The 18,342-nt window shown below is 45.4% G+C and overlaps 1 protein-coding gene across 1 annotated transcript in view; it reads left to right on the plus strand.

The window, feature by feature from the left end:
- Positions 1 to 1,523: 1,523 nt before the first annotated feature.
- Positions 1,524 to 18,342, plus strand: part of epha8 (eph receptor A8) — a 101,531-nt gene continuing 84,712 nt past the window's right edge. Inside the window, exon 1 of the mRNA XM_070902052.1 lies at positions 1,524 to 1,611. Within this exon, the coding sequence (XP_070758153.1) occupies positions 1,524 to 1,611 (88 nt within the window). The remainder of the gene's footprint in view (positions 1,612 to 18,342) is intronic.

The raw sequence follows: 18,342 nt of genomic DNA on the forward strand, positions 1-18,342 counted from the left end.
ATTTGTTATTACTATTAATAATAATATTATTCAATTAGTTGTTATTGTCGTAGCAGAAATAGTAGTTTTGGTAAGAAATACAAATAACCCTTCTTATTGGTAGATGTAGTATCATTAGCATTAATAGATATAGCATTATTATTAGTAGTAGTCGTAGTAGTAGTGGCAGTAATAGTATAATATTATATAATAGTATTAATATCAGGTAGGGGTAGTAGTGAAATACAAAAAAAAAATGTATTATCATCGTAGTCATTAATAACAAAGCGGATTATTATTAGTAGTAGTAGCAGTATAAGCTAAGCACACGTCATTGATATTATTATGACTCTTATTAGTAGTAGCAGTAGTAGAAGTGGCGATAATGAACACTATAACTGTACAGTATGTTGTTGACAGAACAATCTCAACTCAAGGTCCACGCAGTAGCTAATCCCGTGACTTTCATCAGACAGGACAGCTGCCGGGCGGGCCGTGGGACTCAAGAGACGCAGGATGATCAGTGTTCGACTAAAAATCTCTTCCTATCAGCTTCACCAACGATGTGCAATGATTTCACTTCAACGCGGCTCATGTGGCTTTGCAGGTGTGTGCGTGTGTGTTGTCGTTTGCAGCATGACCAGAGTGAAAAAGCAATTGATCAGGACAGATGCACCACCATCGCATGAATCAATACATGATCATAGTCCTTGAATAACAGAAACACACACACACACACACACACACACACACCATGTGAGGACACACTCGGCTGCACCTGGACATCCTGTAGGTAATAGCTTTATGAATACAACACAGGAGATCGATAACCGATCATTGTCCTTGAGCCTCGCGGACATGCTGCTGTTTTCAGTTCATCCCATCAGTCAGATATTTGCCACTGGGTAGGTGAGAGAGAGTGGAGTGTGGGAGAAGCGAGCCAATGACAAAAGAGGGTAAATAACAGAGAGGGTGGGGTGGGAGGGGTGGGGCAGTGTGCCAGCTCATGACCCAGAGAGATTAACAGAAAGTGAGAGTTGGCCAGGCAGGTAGGACGGGAGGGTGTGGCAAACGTTTAGTGTGCAGCGCCGGGCCGATCCTGCACTCTAATTGGCTGGTGAGACTTTGACAGACGCGCTCGTCCCTCCCCCCCCCCCTTCGGCTGCCTTGCCTTGCCCGACAGTGTGTATGTATGCGCGCGTGTGTGTGAGGGGAGCCGGCAGACTGAAGCGAGCCACAGAGGCAGGCTCTTAACTCCGACCCAATGAGCTCGCAGCCCCTCACACTCACACACACATGCACACACACACACTCCTCACACACTCCTCACACACACACACACACACACACTCTCCTCCTCAGAGCCGGCTCTCTCGCATCGCGCTTCAACCCTGGGACACAGAAGAAGAAGGAGGAGGAGAGGAGAGAGAGAGAGAGAGAGAGAGGCAGCGAGCGGCAAAGAGGGAGAGTGAGGGCGAGGGAGTAAGAGAGGAGAGAGGGAGAGAGAGGCAGAGGGAGACTGGCGGGGTGTGAGGGAGAACACCATGGCTTCAGATCCGGGGCTGGCTGCGATGCTGCTATGGACTATATCGCTACAGGCTCTGGGCACCGCAGGAACTAACAGCAACGAAGGTAAGAGAGTGTGTGCGTGTGTGTGTGTGTGTGCTCATCTGAATAGACAGCTAAAGAGTTAAGCGATACACATTCAGCAGGGATTAACTTCACACATGTGGAGCTCCTGGAAAACACACCAGCCAAAAATGACCCATACAAATGTATATATACACACACACACACACACACACTTAGGCGGTGTGTTTGTGTGCCGTAACCCGGGGCATGACATCAAAGTTTGCGCTGCACTGCAACTCAAGGAAATCTGGGTGCTGTGTGTGTGTGTGTGTGTGTGAACTCGTTTTGACATTGCTCATATTTGCCCGGGTTGCGTGTCAGCTGCAGTAACAGCGCATGTGTGTGTTGTGCTGTGGGGTTAGGCAGTGACGTGAAAGTGTGTGTGTATGTGTGTGTGTGTGTGTGTGTGTGTGTGTGTGTCTATGCCGTTTCCATCCTGTACGTGATCTGAGGAGAACATCCCTCTGAGTCTCACTCGTGTATTTCCTTTTGAGCTTCTTGAACGACGTGTGTGCGTGTGTGTGTGTGTGTGTGTGTGTGTGTGTGTGTGTGTGTTTCAGTGTGCACACTCTGCTCCCTGAGCCCAGCCTGGGTGTGTTTACTTTCATCTTCCCGTCCTTCATCTTTTCCACCACGAGACGGAAAACTGTTGTTGTCACTTGTTCAACTAATGCCACACACACACAAACACACCACAAAGTCCCTCAGCGCCGTCCTTTATGTGTGTGTGTGTGTGTGTGTGTGTGTGTGATTGTGTGAGACAGGGTCCTTGACATAGGTCTGGACTCAGGAGGCTGAGTGACAGCAGTGATTGGACTGTTAGGGCCTTCTTCTTCACCCTGACGGCAACATTCAGCTTACCACTGCAGGGAGAGACGGCAGCAGCAGAAGAAGAAGAAGAAGAAGAAGAAGAAGAGGAAGAAGAAGAAGAGATAGAGGGGAAAAGAGAGAGAGAGAGATCAGTGCTTTGATTCAGGTGGGATCACCTCAGCAGTGGAGAGGTGAGGGCAGCCACTTATCCCGTGTTAAGCTGTGTAAAGTCGGGATGGGAGAGTCGGGCCTCCCTCAGGTCAGACAGACCCCTCGTGTGTGTGTCGCGGTCTGTGACCACCATCTTTACAGCCCCCCCCCCCCTCTCTCTCACGCAGCTTTGCGATTGTTGCCCTCAGCCGATGACGCGATGAGACAAAATCGCATTTCCGTGTCGAGGAGGTACATGGGAACGCCGGCTGCGTCCAGGCGTGAGAGCGCGTTTTTTTTTTTTGTCACGAAACTTGCCGAAAGTCTCATTTGTTCGCGTGTCTGAGTGTGTTTTCCTCAGAGTTAGACAGAGCAGGAGGGGTCGTACGGTCTCCTGTGCAAAATCTTTTCAATCATCTTAATCTTATTATTTGCTATCATGTCTGTACGCGTCTATATGTAGGTGCATTCCATCCAGACTGTGAGGCACATCTATGAAACCTAAGTGATCCACCTTGTAACACGTACGTGTAAAACAGACTGAGGATGGTCATATCTCCCTGCTATATTCAGTGTTTGTTTGTAAGATGTTTCTTTTTTAGGGGCATTTATTTTTTTAAGAGGGGATACAACACGCATAACAGCGTTCCCTCGGCTGGGATGAAAGCGGAATCTTTGCGGCTAAATGTCATCCGCCTCAGCCATTTGCACACCATGACGCCCCTGCAGTTGCAAATGCGGGCATTTTGAGCCGTTTCAAACAGTTTCGTAAAAAAAAAAAAAAAATGAAGACAATTTGAGGGTTTCAGGTTTGGAATTATGCTATCATGTGACAGTAAAACCATATTCCATGTTTTGCATTGTTTTTGTCTGATTGGAGTCCTTTCAGGTCGAGGGGCTTGAGATATAGAATTACAGGCTCTAAACAAAGTGTCGGGGGAGGCAGGGGGTTGGGACTCAGAACATAGCTGGTTCCTTTTAGCTATTTAACAGTTGAATCAATGTGAATTTGCTATCATCCCGCACACTCAATAATCTTAATAAACAAAACCAAAAAAAAAAAATCCATTTTCAACTTTCTGCAAAAGAGTAATCGCTGCCTTTCGTTCTATTTTGGAGGTGATTTGAGGCAAAATTGTTATTAAGCACAAGCAAATAGTTGATAAGTCTAAATGATAACTGACTGCGTTTCAAAAAAAAAAAAGAAAAAAAAAGGACAGTGCCGAAAAAAGTAATTTCTCTTCTTTTGCTTTGGTTCGGTTGCGGTTTCCGACTTGAGGGCAATTACAAATATTACATGTACATGGAGGAGATAACCTTTGGAGTGAATGAGGAGCTGGAAATTAAATTGGTGGGAGAACAGATAACTGACTCACACAACCGAGCGGGGGCTCCACTCGACCACACACACACACACACACACACACACACACACACATACAACACTCAAGAGCACTCGCAAAAGACAGACAGACGTGACGTACACTTGATATATACGAGCAGGAGCCACGGCCAGCCATTTTGTTTTCGTTCACTGTTCATGTTTGCAGTCATATTCGCCTCCACTGCCGCCGCTCACTGACACAGTGGGGTTTTACATTGCGTGTGTGTGTGTGTGTGTGTGTATTGTATCCTGCCCACATAACTTTCACTGTGTGTGTGTGTGTGTGTGCATATATGTGTGTGTACGAATGGTGAGAGCGAGGAGACAAAGGGAAAGCTAAGGGTCTAAGAGTTTTCATATCTCACGGCGCGTTTTGCGCACTTCTTCAACAATACGTGAAGTATGGAATCTTGCAGTGAGCGCTCGGCGTGCTTGAGAGACGCAGCCTCTCTCACTATAGAAGGTCTGGGATCAGTAACAGACCAGCAGGGAGGTAGTGGAGGAGTGTCTCTTTGGACGGAGTTTAGCCCCCGTACGGGCTGATGAAGCGTCTGTCTTTATCAGAGGTAAAACAGGAAATATTATTTAAATGCAAAAATGTATTTTTGAAATTTGAAGTAAAAAGGTGGGGGGAAAACCACGGATCTCCAAAACTTTTCATGAGCTAATAAAAAAAAAAAAATATATGCCTGTCTTCCAGATAATCCAACAGGTTTTTAAATGGCTTATTTAGTACAAGGAGAATTTTTCCCAATCCACCAGGCAACACTTAATCCTCCCAATGTGGAGAAACATGGTTTGTCACTGGAAAAATGTGATGTAGATAAACTGGAGACAGAAATATAAATGAATAAATAAATAACACCTCATGAAATAAATAGCCGTATGAATAAATACAGAGGCTATATTTAAAATATAAGCACGAGGCTGTGAAATGGTCCAGTGCATTTATTTAAAGCGAAACTTGTGATGAAAATGTCACGAAACTTTATTTCGTTCCAGCTTTTATTTCAAAATGTCTGTTTTCTTTCCAAAGTCTGTTATTTATTTATTTGTGTTTATTTCATGGTACTTCGTGTCATCATAAAGGCTGACGATCGAAACTCTTCTCTTCTTTGCTAATTCCGACCAAAAGCAACAGCCAATCAAATACGTGCTGGGATGAAATACATTTCATATGGTTGTGTATTGTGATTGTATGTGTTTGGTACATTTCGAACACTTTTGGGTCTCCAGACTGCCAATATTAATAATCATAATTCACTCACGTGTATTGTTATTATTCATGAACATGATTTGTTTGTTTCGCAACGCGTTATTTGTTTATTTCACTTGTTTCTGAACACTTTAGCTCTCCAGAGATAGTTGTATTTTCCTGCGATACAATAGCGGGGGGAAAAAAAAGAAGAATTGAGAATCCCACGTTTCAGTGTTTCCTCAAACACAACACACACACACACACACACACATTCCCCCGAAACCAGAGCTCTAAACTCTAAACCGTTATCTGGTGGGATGAAAAGGACAGACATTAAAGTTATAAGTCATCAGTATTTGAATCAGCGCAGGCCGAACGCACACAGAGCTGCCGTATCCAGCAGCTCCCACATTTGTTGTGGGTACGGAGGTGGTGGTGGTGGTGGTGGTGGTTTCCCTGAGCAGCCCCCCCCCTGCCTGCGGGCACTGTCCCTGACTCAACTCCTGCAACACTGTTCCACGCCGTCGCATTTCCCGGCGAGGATTCCGGAGAGAGCGTTCCTTCAGGTTGTTGTTAGTACTGAGGAACATGAAAAGACCCATGCAGAGAGCAGGACTCGCTGCTAATGAGCAAAACTGTAGGTGGATGATTATTACCACATACCTCTGCTGCAGGAGGACCAGCAGGGAGGGAGGGGGAGACAGAGAGAGAGAGAGAGAGAGAGAGACAGAGAGAGGCAGGGAAACCAGTGGCAACTAGACATATTTCTTTCTTTCTTTTTTTCTCCATTATTTTAAGATTTGAACATGTAATTTAGATGCAACAAAATTGCAGGGAAAACAGGAAATGAAGTGTTGGGGGGGGTCTTTTTCTTTTGTGCAATAAAAGGCAAAAAGACAGTAGGGGGGGGGGGCGGTGGGTGCTGCTTGTATTGATCTCTCCGCTGCCATGTTTGGTAACATCGCGCGAGAGATTAAATGCGGACAAGGACACTTCAGTTGGCTTGCTGACGAGGAGAGATGTTTTTTTTTTTCTCCCCCCCTTTCACGGCGGCTCATGTTTCTCATATTTCAGCTTTCGTAACGCCTTTTGTTGACTGGCGGTAGTTTCCGCACAACAGCGGGGGCCAAAACTACATCCCAAAGTCTCAACGCCTCAAAAATAAAAAATAGACCGCCGGCCTCCTCATCTGCCGGTGTGTTTCCTTCACACGCACACCCGCCCACTCGCCTCTTTTTGTTTGTTTTTTGCTCGATCACTCGGAGCCGTCAGTTCCCGATCAATAACAGATCACAGGAGGAGCGTTAGGAGACGCGCCGGGCTCTGTGAGGGCTTGCGTTTCTGGGGCTTCTGTATTAATTACTTATCATTTCACCTTGAAACTGTGAAATCATTCTTCGCCTGTGAGGTTTAATAATTGCTCTTTGCCAGCGAGTAAACCCGCAGTGTACTTCTTTGTGTCACTTTAAAAGCAATAAAAGCTCATTCGCTCCCCCAGTCATGTCAGTAACGGCTGGATTAACGGAGGTTTTCCTTGGCTCATGTCCCATCCCGCAGTTTCAGCTCAGCATTAACACTTGCGGTGTCCTCCTCGGGATGGAAAGCCTGTGTGTGCATTAAAGAACCAGAGAGGGCGTGAACCTGCCCCCCGCCCGCCCCCCCCCCCCCCCCCTCCTCGTCGGCTGGTTTGTCTTAACACAGGTTGTTGTCGGCCGGCCGGCTGCTCCCCCTTTTCTCCCCACGGCACCGATCTTTATTGAGACATCAGCCTTGTTAGCCAGCTGTCGACCGGAATACAGGAGCTACCAGATCAATACAGCCGGGTCTGCCAGTCCTCCTGAGCGGGGGCCAGGAGCAGGCGAGGCCTCAGAAAGCAGGGGCCTCTCTTGAGCCCTCTCCACCCATTAGGCGGACCTGATGCTGGGCTGGCCAGAGTTCAGCAGCCCACCGGGCCCGGCTCCGCTATGCTCTGTGATGGCAGCTGCATCGTTGGGTAATTTATGTTTCTCTTTCTCCGCGAGCGCGTTGGGCAGGAGATCCCTCACCGGGGACGGCTGAGGATAAAGCGAAAAAAGCATGAGAGACGGAGAGAGAAGGTTGTGGGCGGCGCCTGACAGCTCTGTAATGGGCTGGTGTTGTGGTTGTGTTAGCACATCCCTCCTGGAGAGCGATGGCTATGATGTTCCCTTCATGGGGACTGATGAATGATGGAGCCGCAGCCTCCTCTCCTCTGGTAAAGCAGACAGGGCAACCCAGCGTGTGTCAGACACAAACGGGGAGGCTGTGTGATAGAGGGATAGAAGGAAGGAGAGTGCGAGGAGTTCATTGAAGGGGAGGGGGGGGGGGGCAAAGTGAGATGTAGAGTGGGAAAGAGGGGGGAGGCTGCTGTCTCAAATGCGCCTCTTAAAGTTCCATCGGCGGGCGTCTTTATCAACACCAGCGGACGGCGTCTGGCTGATAATTTGCCGCTCTCAATTCCCTTCAATCCATTAAAGGATTTAAATGTTCATTAGGTTTAATAGAAGCCCAGCGAAGGCCTAATACGCTCTGATAAACGCTGGAAAAACCTGCCAACCTGTTCCAATAGCTGCGGCAACAAAGAACCGTCCGACTAATAAGGTCACACTCACAGAGTTTGTCTCACGGAGTTTGTCCCTCACAGACACAGGCGCCGGGGGCGGCCGCGGTTAAATGAAACCAACAGTTAGGGTTGACTAAGAGGCTAGCCCTCGCATAGCCCCAGCCCCCCGCCTGCCCCACACACTGGAGGAAGGTCTGGCTCAACCGGGATAGGAGGTTAGGGCTGTGTTTGCTTTTCTTTGAACCAATCACAATCATCATACCCACATTGTGTATTTTAGTGTGTTCTTAAATACACACAAAGTTGCGTCTTGGATATTTTGTGTATTTTTGATGTGTTTCTTTTTTCCGAAAGAGGTACATTTTGACACTGTTATTTTCCCGCCCACAAGCCCATTGGGAGCGTAGTTCAGCTAATTCTGTAGCCATGTTTTGGACTGTAAGTAAATCCAAGCTCCATTTTTAAAAGGAAAAGTTTAAGACTCAATCCAATATACTCCTGGCCTGCTGTGACCAGTAGCTTATGGTGGCTGATGCTTGCAAAAACGGCAAAAAGATATCGCCGCCCGTCTCACTGGCAATAAGTCGGTTCACCGGGAGACACCTGTCTGTGGTCGGAGTCCACATTGACGTCTTCACAACTACCGACTCAAGGGAATTTGGGAAAGGTCGCTGTGTCGTTATCTTGTGATTGGCCACAGCAGAGTTACATATTCTCACTCCTCTATTGCATGAATTATTGCTTAAACGTGACAAAAAAATGTTTTAATGTGTTTTTAATTACTTACAATTGCTTAAATATTTACTATTTACTAATATATACTATATTTGAGAAAAAAAAGTTTAAATTGGGGTAAACTACATTAAAAAAAAAAATGCGTGGACGATACAGTATCTACAATATATCTTCCAGGAAGAAAATATTGTTAAAAACTGAATGCGCTTATTGGCTAGAAATGCACACACAAGTGAACCACACAGATAATTATAGTCGGGATATGTGTTTTAACTCCTGTGATTCCCAGTGGTGTCATTCATAATCCAGATATATATAATATGTTACAGTCACAAAATGTCTGGAATTACAAAATATGAATGAAAATAATGCAAAGTAAAATGAATGAAAAGTTGCAAACATCTCCGAGTAGCCAAGTGCTGTGTATGTCAGTTACAGCCCAATAGGTGGAATGCTTAGTCGCATGTACGTGACCATTTTGCAAAAAGACTTTTTTGCCTAAATACTGAACAATTTTGTCGCACTTCACTTCATCGTTCCAACGCTTTGCATTGTGGGACGCAGTAGACCTTTTTTTTCTTTACAATCAATACGTGTTTTTTGTTTGCGGCGAAACGTGGATTTCATATTACTGCATTTCAGTGAAGCTGAGATAAAGTGATGGCAGCACCGTGCAATAGCAGGTTTTAATAACAGGATCACAGGATGTTTCATGTATTGCTGGTTATGTAAAAGTCACTGTTGCCCCCCCGAGTGAGTAAATGAAAGAAACTACTGAGTGTTCAGCCTAAAGTGCTGAAAACAAATGAATACTGAGTGTGGCTCATGCTCTTGCTGACCCAGAGGAAGTCCTGGGCTCAGTCTGGCCACCTCTGTGTCAAAGTTATTTGCCTTGTTGGCCCAACTGAGTCTTTACTGAGAGCTTCTCCTCGTCAAGTAAAACCTAATCAGAGGCTGTTTTAGGCATTTGAGAAAGCAATGCCGGGGAGGACGGTCTTGGATTCACATGGCGCGCGGGAGGACAGATTCCCCCTCTGATTGTGGCAGGTGAGCCGCATGATGTAGCGAGCCCCAAACCCACCCTGATGCAGGCTGATGGATCTCTCCTGGGGCCAGCTTCCATAAGGAAATAATGCGTTTTACACTCAGTAATCTGTCCATATATCACAGGCCTGATGTAATTAATATGTGGCAAGGGGGTGGGGGGATTTGGGGGGGGGGTGTTCATTTCTCATCTGATGAAAATCCGGACGCGCATGTACACACAATCCAAACAGATGCACGCGGGCACACACACACACACACACACACCATCTAACCAGTTATCTCTGTGAGGGTGATATTAATGCCTGGTATATGTGAAGCATTAGTCTGAGGGGAACATAAGCGTTCATAATGTCGAGCTCATACGCAGAGAGTGGAGACAGAGAAGGGAAGAGGACGAGGGGGGAAGTGAATAAATCAAATGAAGGGTATTTTGGCGAAAGGTTTGTAAAAGTCTATTTCAATGTCTTGCATCAGCGCCTGGCCTGTAAGTTACCTCCTGCTGAAGTAACCGCAGCATTTTGTGTAAAAAATGAAAAAATGGAAAAAAAATAAAATAAAATAAAGTCGTTGTTTGGAGGACAGGACGGTTTGTGTGGTAAATGAAGCCTAAAAAGAACCTTCGCCTGTCTCGACCTCCTGACTTTTACAGCGTACTATCATCGGTTTACAGCACATTCATCATTACCCCCCCCCTCCCACCACCACCACCACCACCCCCCGGACACATCCAGAGCACAGGGCGCAGTGTACTTCTGGATCCCTTCGTGATAAAAAATGTCTCGCAGTCAAAATAACTCACGGAGGTTAAGGAAAAAGTTGGCCGTTGAACAGGGGAGAAGGTGCGCAATCCCCTCCACTGCCAAGCCGCTGCGCCACCTGCGAGTCATTCGTTTTATCTATTTATCTATCCATCTCCGTGCTTCATGGCTAACGCGACTAAATCAGGGCACATAAACGATATCGTGGCTTGAGCTGGAAAGTTGACTTACAACTGGGGGAAAAAAAAAAAAAAATGGAATAAATAATTTGCGTCCGAGCTTCAGATGGTGCGAGTTTGAACGCTAAAAATCTCACAGACGAGATGAGGATCTCACAGTCCGACCCCTCCAGTGATGTTTAATGGAGACGACTCAGCCGCGGCTAACCCGCAAACGGAGCCAAAGCAGGGAGTCCAAAAACACCCCCTTTATTCTCCTCTCTGTTCTCCGCCGCCTGCTTCTTCTGTTCGTACCCGGCCCTTTTATATGCAGGGAGCTAAATTCATTCATCTACTCACACTCAAACTAGATTAACAACAAAGCTTGTGTATCCCTGCGAGGCTCGGTGGGGGGGGGGGCTTTGCTTGATTTTGATGACAGAGGAGGGAAAAGCTGGAGCTAGTCTGCACTAGCAACTTTCCGCACATCCGACTCCGTCATTCTGTGTGTGTGTGTGTGTGTGTAGGGGGGGGGCTGTTAGAATTTAGGCTTTTATTTTCAGTCGTCGCTAATAGCACTGAGAGTCACTGCGTCGTGTTGCGGTGTCACTGGCATGGACAGCTGGTGGCTGCGTGATGGCGCTCATTCAGGCGGACAGCATCGGGACTTTACCCTGACCGGGCTGCGCACACACACACACACACACACACACACACACACACACACAGACAGACAGACAGACGAGACGGCCATCAAGACTTTTGGTGACGAGAGAGAGCACTCATTAATCACAATCGTCACCTATCATCTCTGCTTTCGTTTGTGGGAAGTTGGCCGCAGTTCCAGTCCAAAATACACAACCACAGATAAGCAGGCAAAGCTGGCGAGCGATGGACGGCGGAGGTGAACATGTATACCTCCACCGAGGCTGCGGGATCCTCGAAATGAATGTTGCTTCAGTAATAGAGGCCTGCATCTGGACTACACACAGTGGCAGTGTGGATTAGATGTGCCAACGTTAGTTTTAGTTTTTTAGTTTTTTAAGTAAATCAAAAATAAATACAGTTTTATCAGTAGTAGTAGTAGTTTATTATTTGTCAGCCTGTGACCTAATTTTCCATTTCATTTGAGGTTCAGGTTTTTGAGGGATCCTGCGAACTGACAACCAGACAAACAGGAAAAGAAAAAAGGTGAAAAGCGTCGGTCCGCTTAGTTAATGATTAGAATTATATTTATTATATTTTGTTAATGTGTAGAATTATATTTGTTTCGATGTATAAATCAGATGTGAAAAGCTTCGAGCAAACCTTTCTGACTTGCCCTGTCTGCACTCAGCGACAACCCCCCCCCCCCCCCTCATTCCCCTCTGAAATACTTTTCATATTTCAAAAAAAATAAGTCATGCACGGCCGTTTTTAAACAAACGCTGCTCAAGGAGTGCACTTGTTGGGATTTATGAATACACGTTTGATACGCTGGCGAGTGTTCAGCTGCTCTTCGAGCATTACAGCAGACCGTTCTCTCAGACTGACTTTGTTTCTCATCTGTCCTTGACTTTCTTCAGACCTCGGCATGATGTTTTGCTTTTTTTTGCTCTTTCAGCCTGCTTCGTTTTGTCAGACGGGTTCTATTTAAGTGATTTCTGGATTCAACAGGTCTGGCAGTAATCAGGCCTGGGTGTGGCTAGTGAAGTTGAACTCAGCTTTCCAAAGAATGTGGTTAATCACAGTTAATTCATGATTTAACAAGGGGGTGGGGGGGCAATTACTTTTTCACATAGGGCCAGGTAGGTTTGGATAGCTTTTTTTTCCCTTAATAAATGAAATCATCATTTAAAAACTGCATTTTGTATTTACTGGGGTTATCTTTGTCTAATATTAACATTTGTTTGATGATCTGACAAATATGCAAAAAATATAAGAAATCAGGAAGGGGGTTAAATACTTTTTCACAGCACTGTATACGTATACAGTGCTGTGAAAAAGTATTTGCCCCCTTCCTGATTTCTTATATTTTTTGCATATTTGTCACACTTAAATGTTTCAGATCATCAAACACATTTTAATATTAGACAAAGATAACCCAAAAAGCAAAACATCATGCCGAGGTCTCAAGAAATTCAAGAACAGATGAGAAACAAAGTCACTGACATCTATCAGTCTAGAAAGGGTTAAGAAGCCATTTCTAAGGCTTTGGGACTCCAGCAAACCACGGTGAGAGCCATTATCCACAAATGGAGAAAACTTGGAACAGTGGTGAACCTTCCCAGGGGTGGCCGGCCTACCAACATTACTCCAAGAGCGCATCGACGACTCATCCAGGAGGTCACAAAAGAACCAAGAACAACATCCAAAGAACTGCAGGACTCACTGGCCTCAGTTAAGGTCAGTGTCCATGATTCTACAATAAGAAAGAGACTGGGCAAAAATGGCATCCATGAGAGAGTTCCAAGGCGAAAACCACTGCTGACCAAAAAGAACACAAAGCCTCGTCTCACATTTGCCAAACAACATCTTGATGATCCCCGAGACTTTTGGGAAAATATTCTGTGGACTGACGAGACAAAAGTTGAACTTTTTGGAAGGTGTGCGTCCCGTTACATCTGGTGTGAAAGTAACTCAGCATTTCATAAAAAGAACATCATACCAACAGTCAAACGTGGTGGTGGTAGTGTGATGGTCTGGGGCTGCTTTGCTGCTTCAGGACCTGGACGACTTGCCGTAACTGATGGAACCGTGAATTCTGCTCTCTACCAGAAAATCCTGAAGAAGAATATCCGGCCATCAGTTCGAGACCTCAAGCGCACTTGGGTTACGCAGCAGGACAATGATCCGAAACACACCAGCAAGTCCACCTCTGAATGGCTTAAAAAAAACTAAATGAAGGTTTTGGAGTGGCCTAGTCAAAGTCAGGACTTAAATCCAATTGAGATGCTGTGGCACGACCTTAAACAGGCTGTTCATGCTCGAAAACCCTCCAATGTGGCTGAATTAAAACAATTCTGCAAAGAAGAGTGGGCCAAAATTCCTCCACAGCGAAGTAAATGACTCATTGCCAGTTATCGCAAACGCTTGATTGCAGTTGTTGCCGCCAAGGGTGGCACAACCAGTTAATAGGTCTAGGGGACAATTACTTTTTCACATAGGGCCAGGTAGGTTTGGATAGCTTTTTTCCCTTAATAAAATGAAATCATCATTTAAAAACTGCATTTTGTATTTACTCTGTTTATCTTTGTCTAATATTAAAATTTGTTAGATGATCTGAAACATTTAAGTGTGACAAATATGCAAAAAAATAAGAAATCAGGAAGGGGGCAAATACTTTTTCACAGCACTGTATATATATATACATATATATATATCATATTTTATTCCTATATTTTAACTTCTGCACTACGTCTACGTCTTGGACTCTCATTTTTACATTCGTACTTACGTGATTTTCTTTTTATACGTGTTTCAGTGAACACTGTTGCGTAGTCCAGTAGTTCAGTGTCTCCAGGTGACTCCTGTACAAACAGCCTACAATGGCCTCTGTAAAGTCCATGATTATATTTATTTGTTTTTTTTCCCCCTAGTTTCAAATGTTTCTCGGGCCGAGCTTCGGTTGGGAACCACTGCGTTAATCGACATAACCGGTGCACCACTTGTATTTTATGACACGTCATGACCACGTACTGTACAACATGTGGCCAGCTGAATACTGACGCGGCCGTGGCATGTTGGACGCTCTGACTGACAGAAACGATCACCTTTCATCATTAAGCGTAAGAGGTCTTTATGTGAAATGTCAGCTCACCGAAATGATGAAAATGATTAAAGGGCTGCATCAGTGTGAAATAGAGACACACAATGCGGCACAAGGGCTGAAGCGAGCTGACAGCGCTGGGGGTGCCTGCGGGTGGTGGAGCAGCCGGAGAGTGGGGTGGGGGGGTGGGTGGGGGAGAAAAAAAAAAAGAAAGAATAAAGAGTAATTTTATTTATTAAAGAGGAAGGCAGAGCCAGAGCTGTGCTGGTGTAGAAACATCACAAAGATCTCTGGGCTGCAAGTCGAGTCTGTATTGATAAAATATCACTGTTGTCTTGACTCAACTATTCTCTCAGTTCGCAGCACAGCTAACCTCTGCATGAACCCTCTCTACCAGAAATCAAGACGTTGAGGCGCACTTTTTTATTTATTTATTTATTTTTTTTTTAGCTCTGCACCAGCAGGCCACACTGAGAGTCAGGGGCTCTGCTCCGTGCAGCAGGTGTTGCGGACGGCGTCAACCCGCATCTCCGCGGATGCTATCGGCTGCAGAAATCACACTCTGTCATCTGCTTTCAGACTCCTCCGTCTGAGTTGTTTTCAACTCCCCCCGCCCCTCCGTTCTTTCCTCACCTCTCCTCTTTACCTGCTCTATAAATAGCTCCGCGTGCCTCTCCTCCGCCACGTCTATACCTCTCTGGATGTTTTCCCCCGGGGAAGCTAGGCAGGCCTGGGCAGCAGTATAGCCTGCTATTCACTCCTCTCCCCCATGGGAAAAGATGAGCCTTCGCTGGCCCTGAGCATCCTCCACCCTCCATCATGCAGCAAACGCGATGCCTCGTGTGGAAATGCGAAGCAGGGTGCTGTGCCCCAACATGGGAGCACCTGCTAAAATATGAAGATATGAGGGATTGTGCTAACTGAACGCTCCAGCAGAGGAGCAGAACTCCACGGCCCACTCTGTCTGACCTCATCTTGTGATTTTGGAAAGGGGTAAACTGGGGCATGTTTACAGTATATTCTGCTGGGGGTTTTCTTTTTGTTGTTGTTGTTGAAAAAGCGCTGTCTCCAGTGCATTTTGTGCTGATTTTATGGAAAAAAGTTGCGCCATGCTTAATTTCCATAACCATCCTGGATGCTCTGGTAGTGATGAAGATGTGTGCCGTTGTGTGTCAGGTGTAAAAATACTTGTAGGTTACAGAGACAGCAGATCCACGTATGCACGTTGCAATGTGAGGACCATCTTCGGATCTCCGTGTATTCTGTGTAGCCATGCAGTCAGTAAGAGGCACATGCACGATTGCAAAATCAGAAATAAATATGTCATGTTTTCTAATTAGATCATTAGTTCATTATGTGCGACGACGACCTGATCGCAGATGTGTTCCCATGTCAGGCTGATACTGCTGCATCCGCAAACTCGAACGTATTAGGATTCTGTGCCGAGCTTATTGTCTCCGAAGGCGTTGATCTGGCAAAATCAAGTGATTCAAAGATGTATGAGCGAGGCAACGATTCCATCAAAACAGCATCAAGCATGTGACATGCGAGTCCTATCACTGCGGGAAAGAAACAGGCAACGAATCAAGCCTTCAGTCCCCCCGTCTGTTTACTTACATTATCACCACTATTACAGACAATTATCAGGCAGCGAACCGGACACCGTGACATGCGCGCATTTTCCAATTCGCTGAGACTTTTTTGCCGCATGTTTCAGGACTAAATGTGTTCCTGTGCGGTTCCGACACAGTCATGTAAAAACCCTCCGTTACGAGCACAGTTGGACTCCTACTTGAGAGCAATTTAAAACAAAATTCTATTCAAATATCACAATAAAAGTTCTGTTTCTGCAGAAGAAACTGTCCCCTGTGACTAATACGGATCTATGTATTTTCAGTCTAACTGTTAAAACTGACGCATTCGTTCATATATAGCATTTTACTGTTGTAGCTGGTGGAGGTGGAGCTAAAAAAGTACTAAATATACTTTTAGGTAGTTTAGTCCAGTGGCTCCCAGTGTAGGGATCTTTTTTTTTTTTTTTTTTTTTACCTCTTTAGGCCTTGAAAAGGTTATTTAAGTGAAACCAGCTGAGGCCTTTGGTCCAAAGTGGCCATTTTCAGTCTGCCTTTGCCAAAGAAACAACAACATGGTGATTGCAAAAAAAAAAAAAATGAACAGAACGCCAGTGGGTTTGTTCCGCTCTCTGTTTAATATTTCTGTCCACTGTAAGACACACATTGCTGTTACTTTTACAGTTCTATGTATCATATCATTGCTGTGATGTCAGGACTTTTGAGATACATGGTCCCCCCCCCCCCCCCGGATATGCTAAAACATGTCTGTGTGTGTGTGTGTGTGTGTGTGTGTACTGTTGCCTTGCAGTCGTTGTTTACCACTTTAAACCTCGAAAATCTCATCCCCTGCACTCACCATACAAACAGGAGTTCAGAGGGAGAAGATGAAAAGTGAAAACAAAGTGTTTTTTTGGGGGGGGTTCTGCATCAGAGTGTCATAATAAGTCTCTCAGCAGTCTTCTCCCTCCATCCGTCTGTACTGCTTTCTCTGCACCAAGGACAAAATGCTTACACCACAATGGAGACGCTGGGAGGAAAGAAGGGCCTCTGGGGAGAAAAACTTGAGGGAGAGTTTGGAGAAAGATGAGACGAGGAGGAGGAGGAGGAGGAAGGAAGAAGGTTAGTGTAGGTGTAGAGGTAACGAGATTTTAGTTTTAATGATCCCTGTCGGGGGGTGGGCCACTGCTGCAACAAATGCTAAGAGGATACTTCAAGAGAGAGAGAAAGGAAGTGTCAAGAGTAATGGCAAATGCAATGTTACCCTAGAAACGCAACAACACTGTGTTAATAAGGTTAGAGGGATTGGTGCGGTCCTGCTAACAAGTATTATCTGTGTGTCCGAAGCCTGATATCTTATCTTATTCCTCTGTGCCATAGAGGAATGTTTACAACAAATGGTTTTTTTTTTTATAAGGCTCTGGCACCCATTCAAAGGCACCCTGAGCCACAAAGCCCCAATATAACATACATGCATGTATCGTTTTGAAAGCCAACAGGTGCTCGACACTTTAACTCGAAATTAAAAAATGAATATGGCAACTGCATTTCTTCAAAATTTTCTCTTCAATTTTCTTCAAAACTGAAATTAGCTTATATTTAAGATCAGGCACTTTTTTCACGTATACCAGGGATGAGAGACATATATCCAAAACCACAGTGTGAGTAGTGTTCAGTCTCATTTGAGTTGCGTTGGTGGGCCCAGGTTCAGTCCTGTCAGACTGTGTTGAGGGCTGAGATGTATCAAACGTATCTGCGTTCATTTGGGGCTCCGTTTACCGGTAAAATCTTTCAAATCCAATTCGACTAATACCCGGAACAATCATTACCGTCCAATGAGGTTCTTATGCAACAGAAACGTTCACCACTCAAGTAAATGGGACAAAACCGTAGATACGACTCGGCAACGGGAGGTATTTCTAGTCCGCTCAGCTCATGGAACCCTTTGGCTCAGCTATGAAAGCTAACGTTATGCTTGCAAGATTCAAAGCCAGTAACGCTGCGCCGTACGGCTGACAAACAGTGAACATAATTTGACCGGTTTGTGATACAAAGTCTCAGTAAGTTCAGGGGGGCAGTGTACTTCCTGCAGCTTGTATGTGACAGTCGCCACCCTTGTGGCGTTAGCTTGTTAACGGAGGCTTTGTCGGCGTCCCTCTTGCTATGGTTACTCATCCGTTTAGAATGGTGAACAGACAGTTTCACCGGAAACTTCTTAGTAGGTGTCCGTTATCAAGAATTAATGGACACCCTGCAGCCAGTCAGAATTGAGTATTCACCCAGACCATGGCATTGCTATTAAAAACACTTGGTGGCGTGTTCCTTCATTACCATGAACACACACACTGGAGTTTATTTTGACTCAGTCCCGCACACACACACAGCGTCCTGCTGCCCCAAATACTCACTGGAGCACCAAATGTGGATTAATCCGCTGCCGAAAATAGTCCCGAACACATGTTTTATTTCCTCCTGTTTGAGTACAGTAAAAGCTACAGTGCCCAGCAATTTTTAAAGTGACTCTATGTCTTTGTTCTGCTGTTAAAGATTTACAACTTCAGTGGAAACCAGTGACTTGGGGTTGAGGAGGA

The sequence above is a fragment of the Enoplosus armatus genome, chromosome 3 (genome assembly GCF_043641665.1).
Source record: "Enoplosus armatus isolate fEnoArm2 chromosome 3, fEnoArm2.hap1, whole genome shotgun sequence".
Lineage (NCBI taxonomy): Eukaryota > Metazoa > Chordata > Actinopteri > Centrarchiformes > Enoplosidae > Enoplosus > Enoplosus armatus.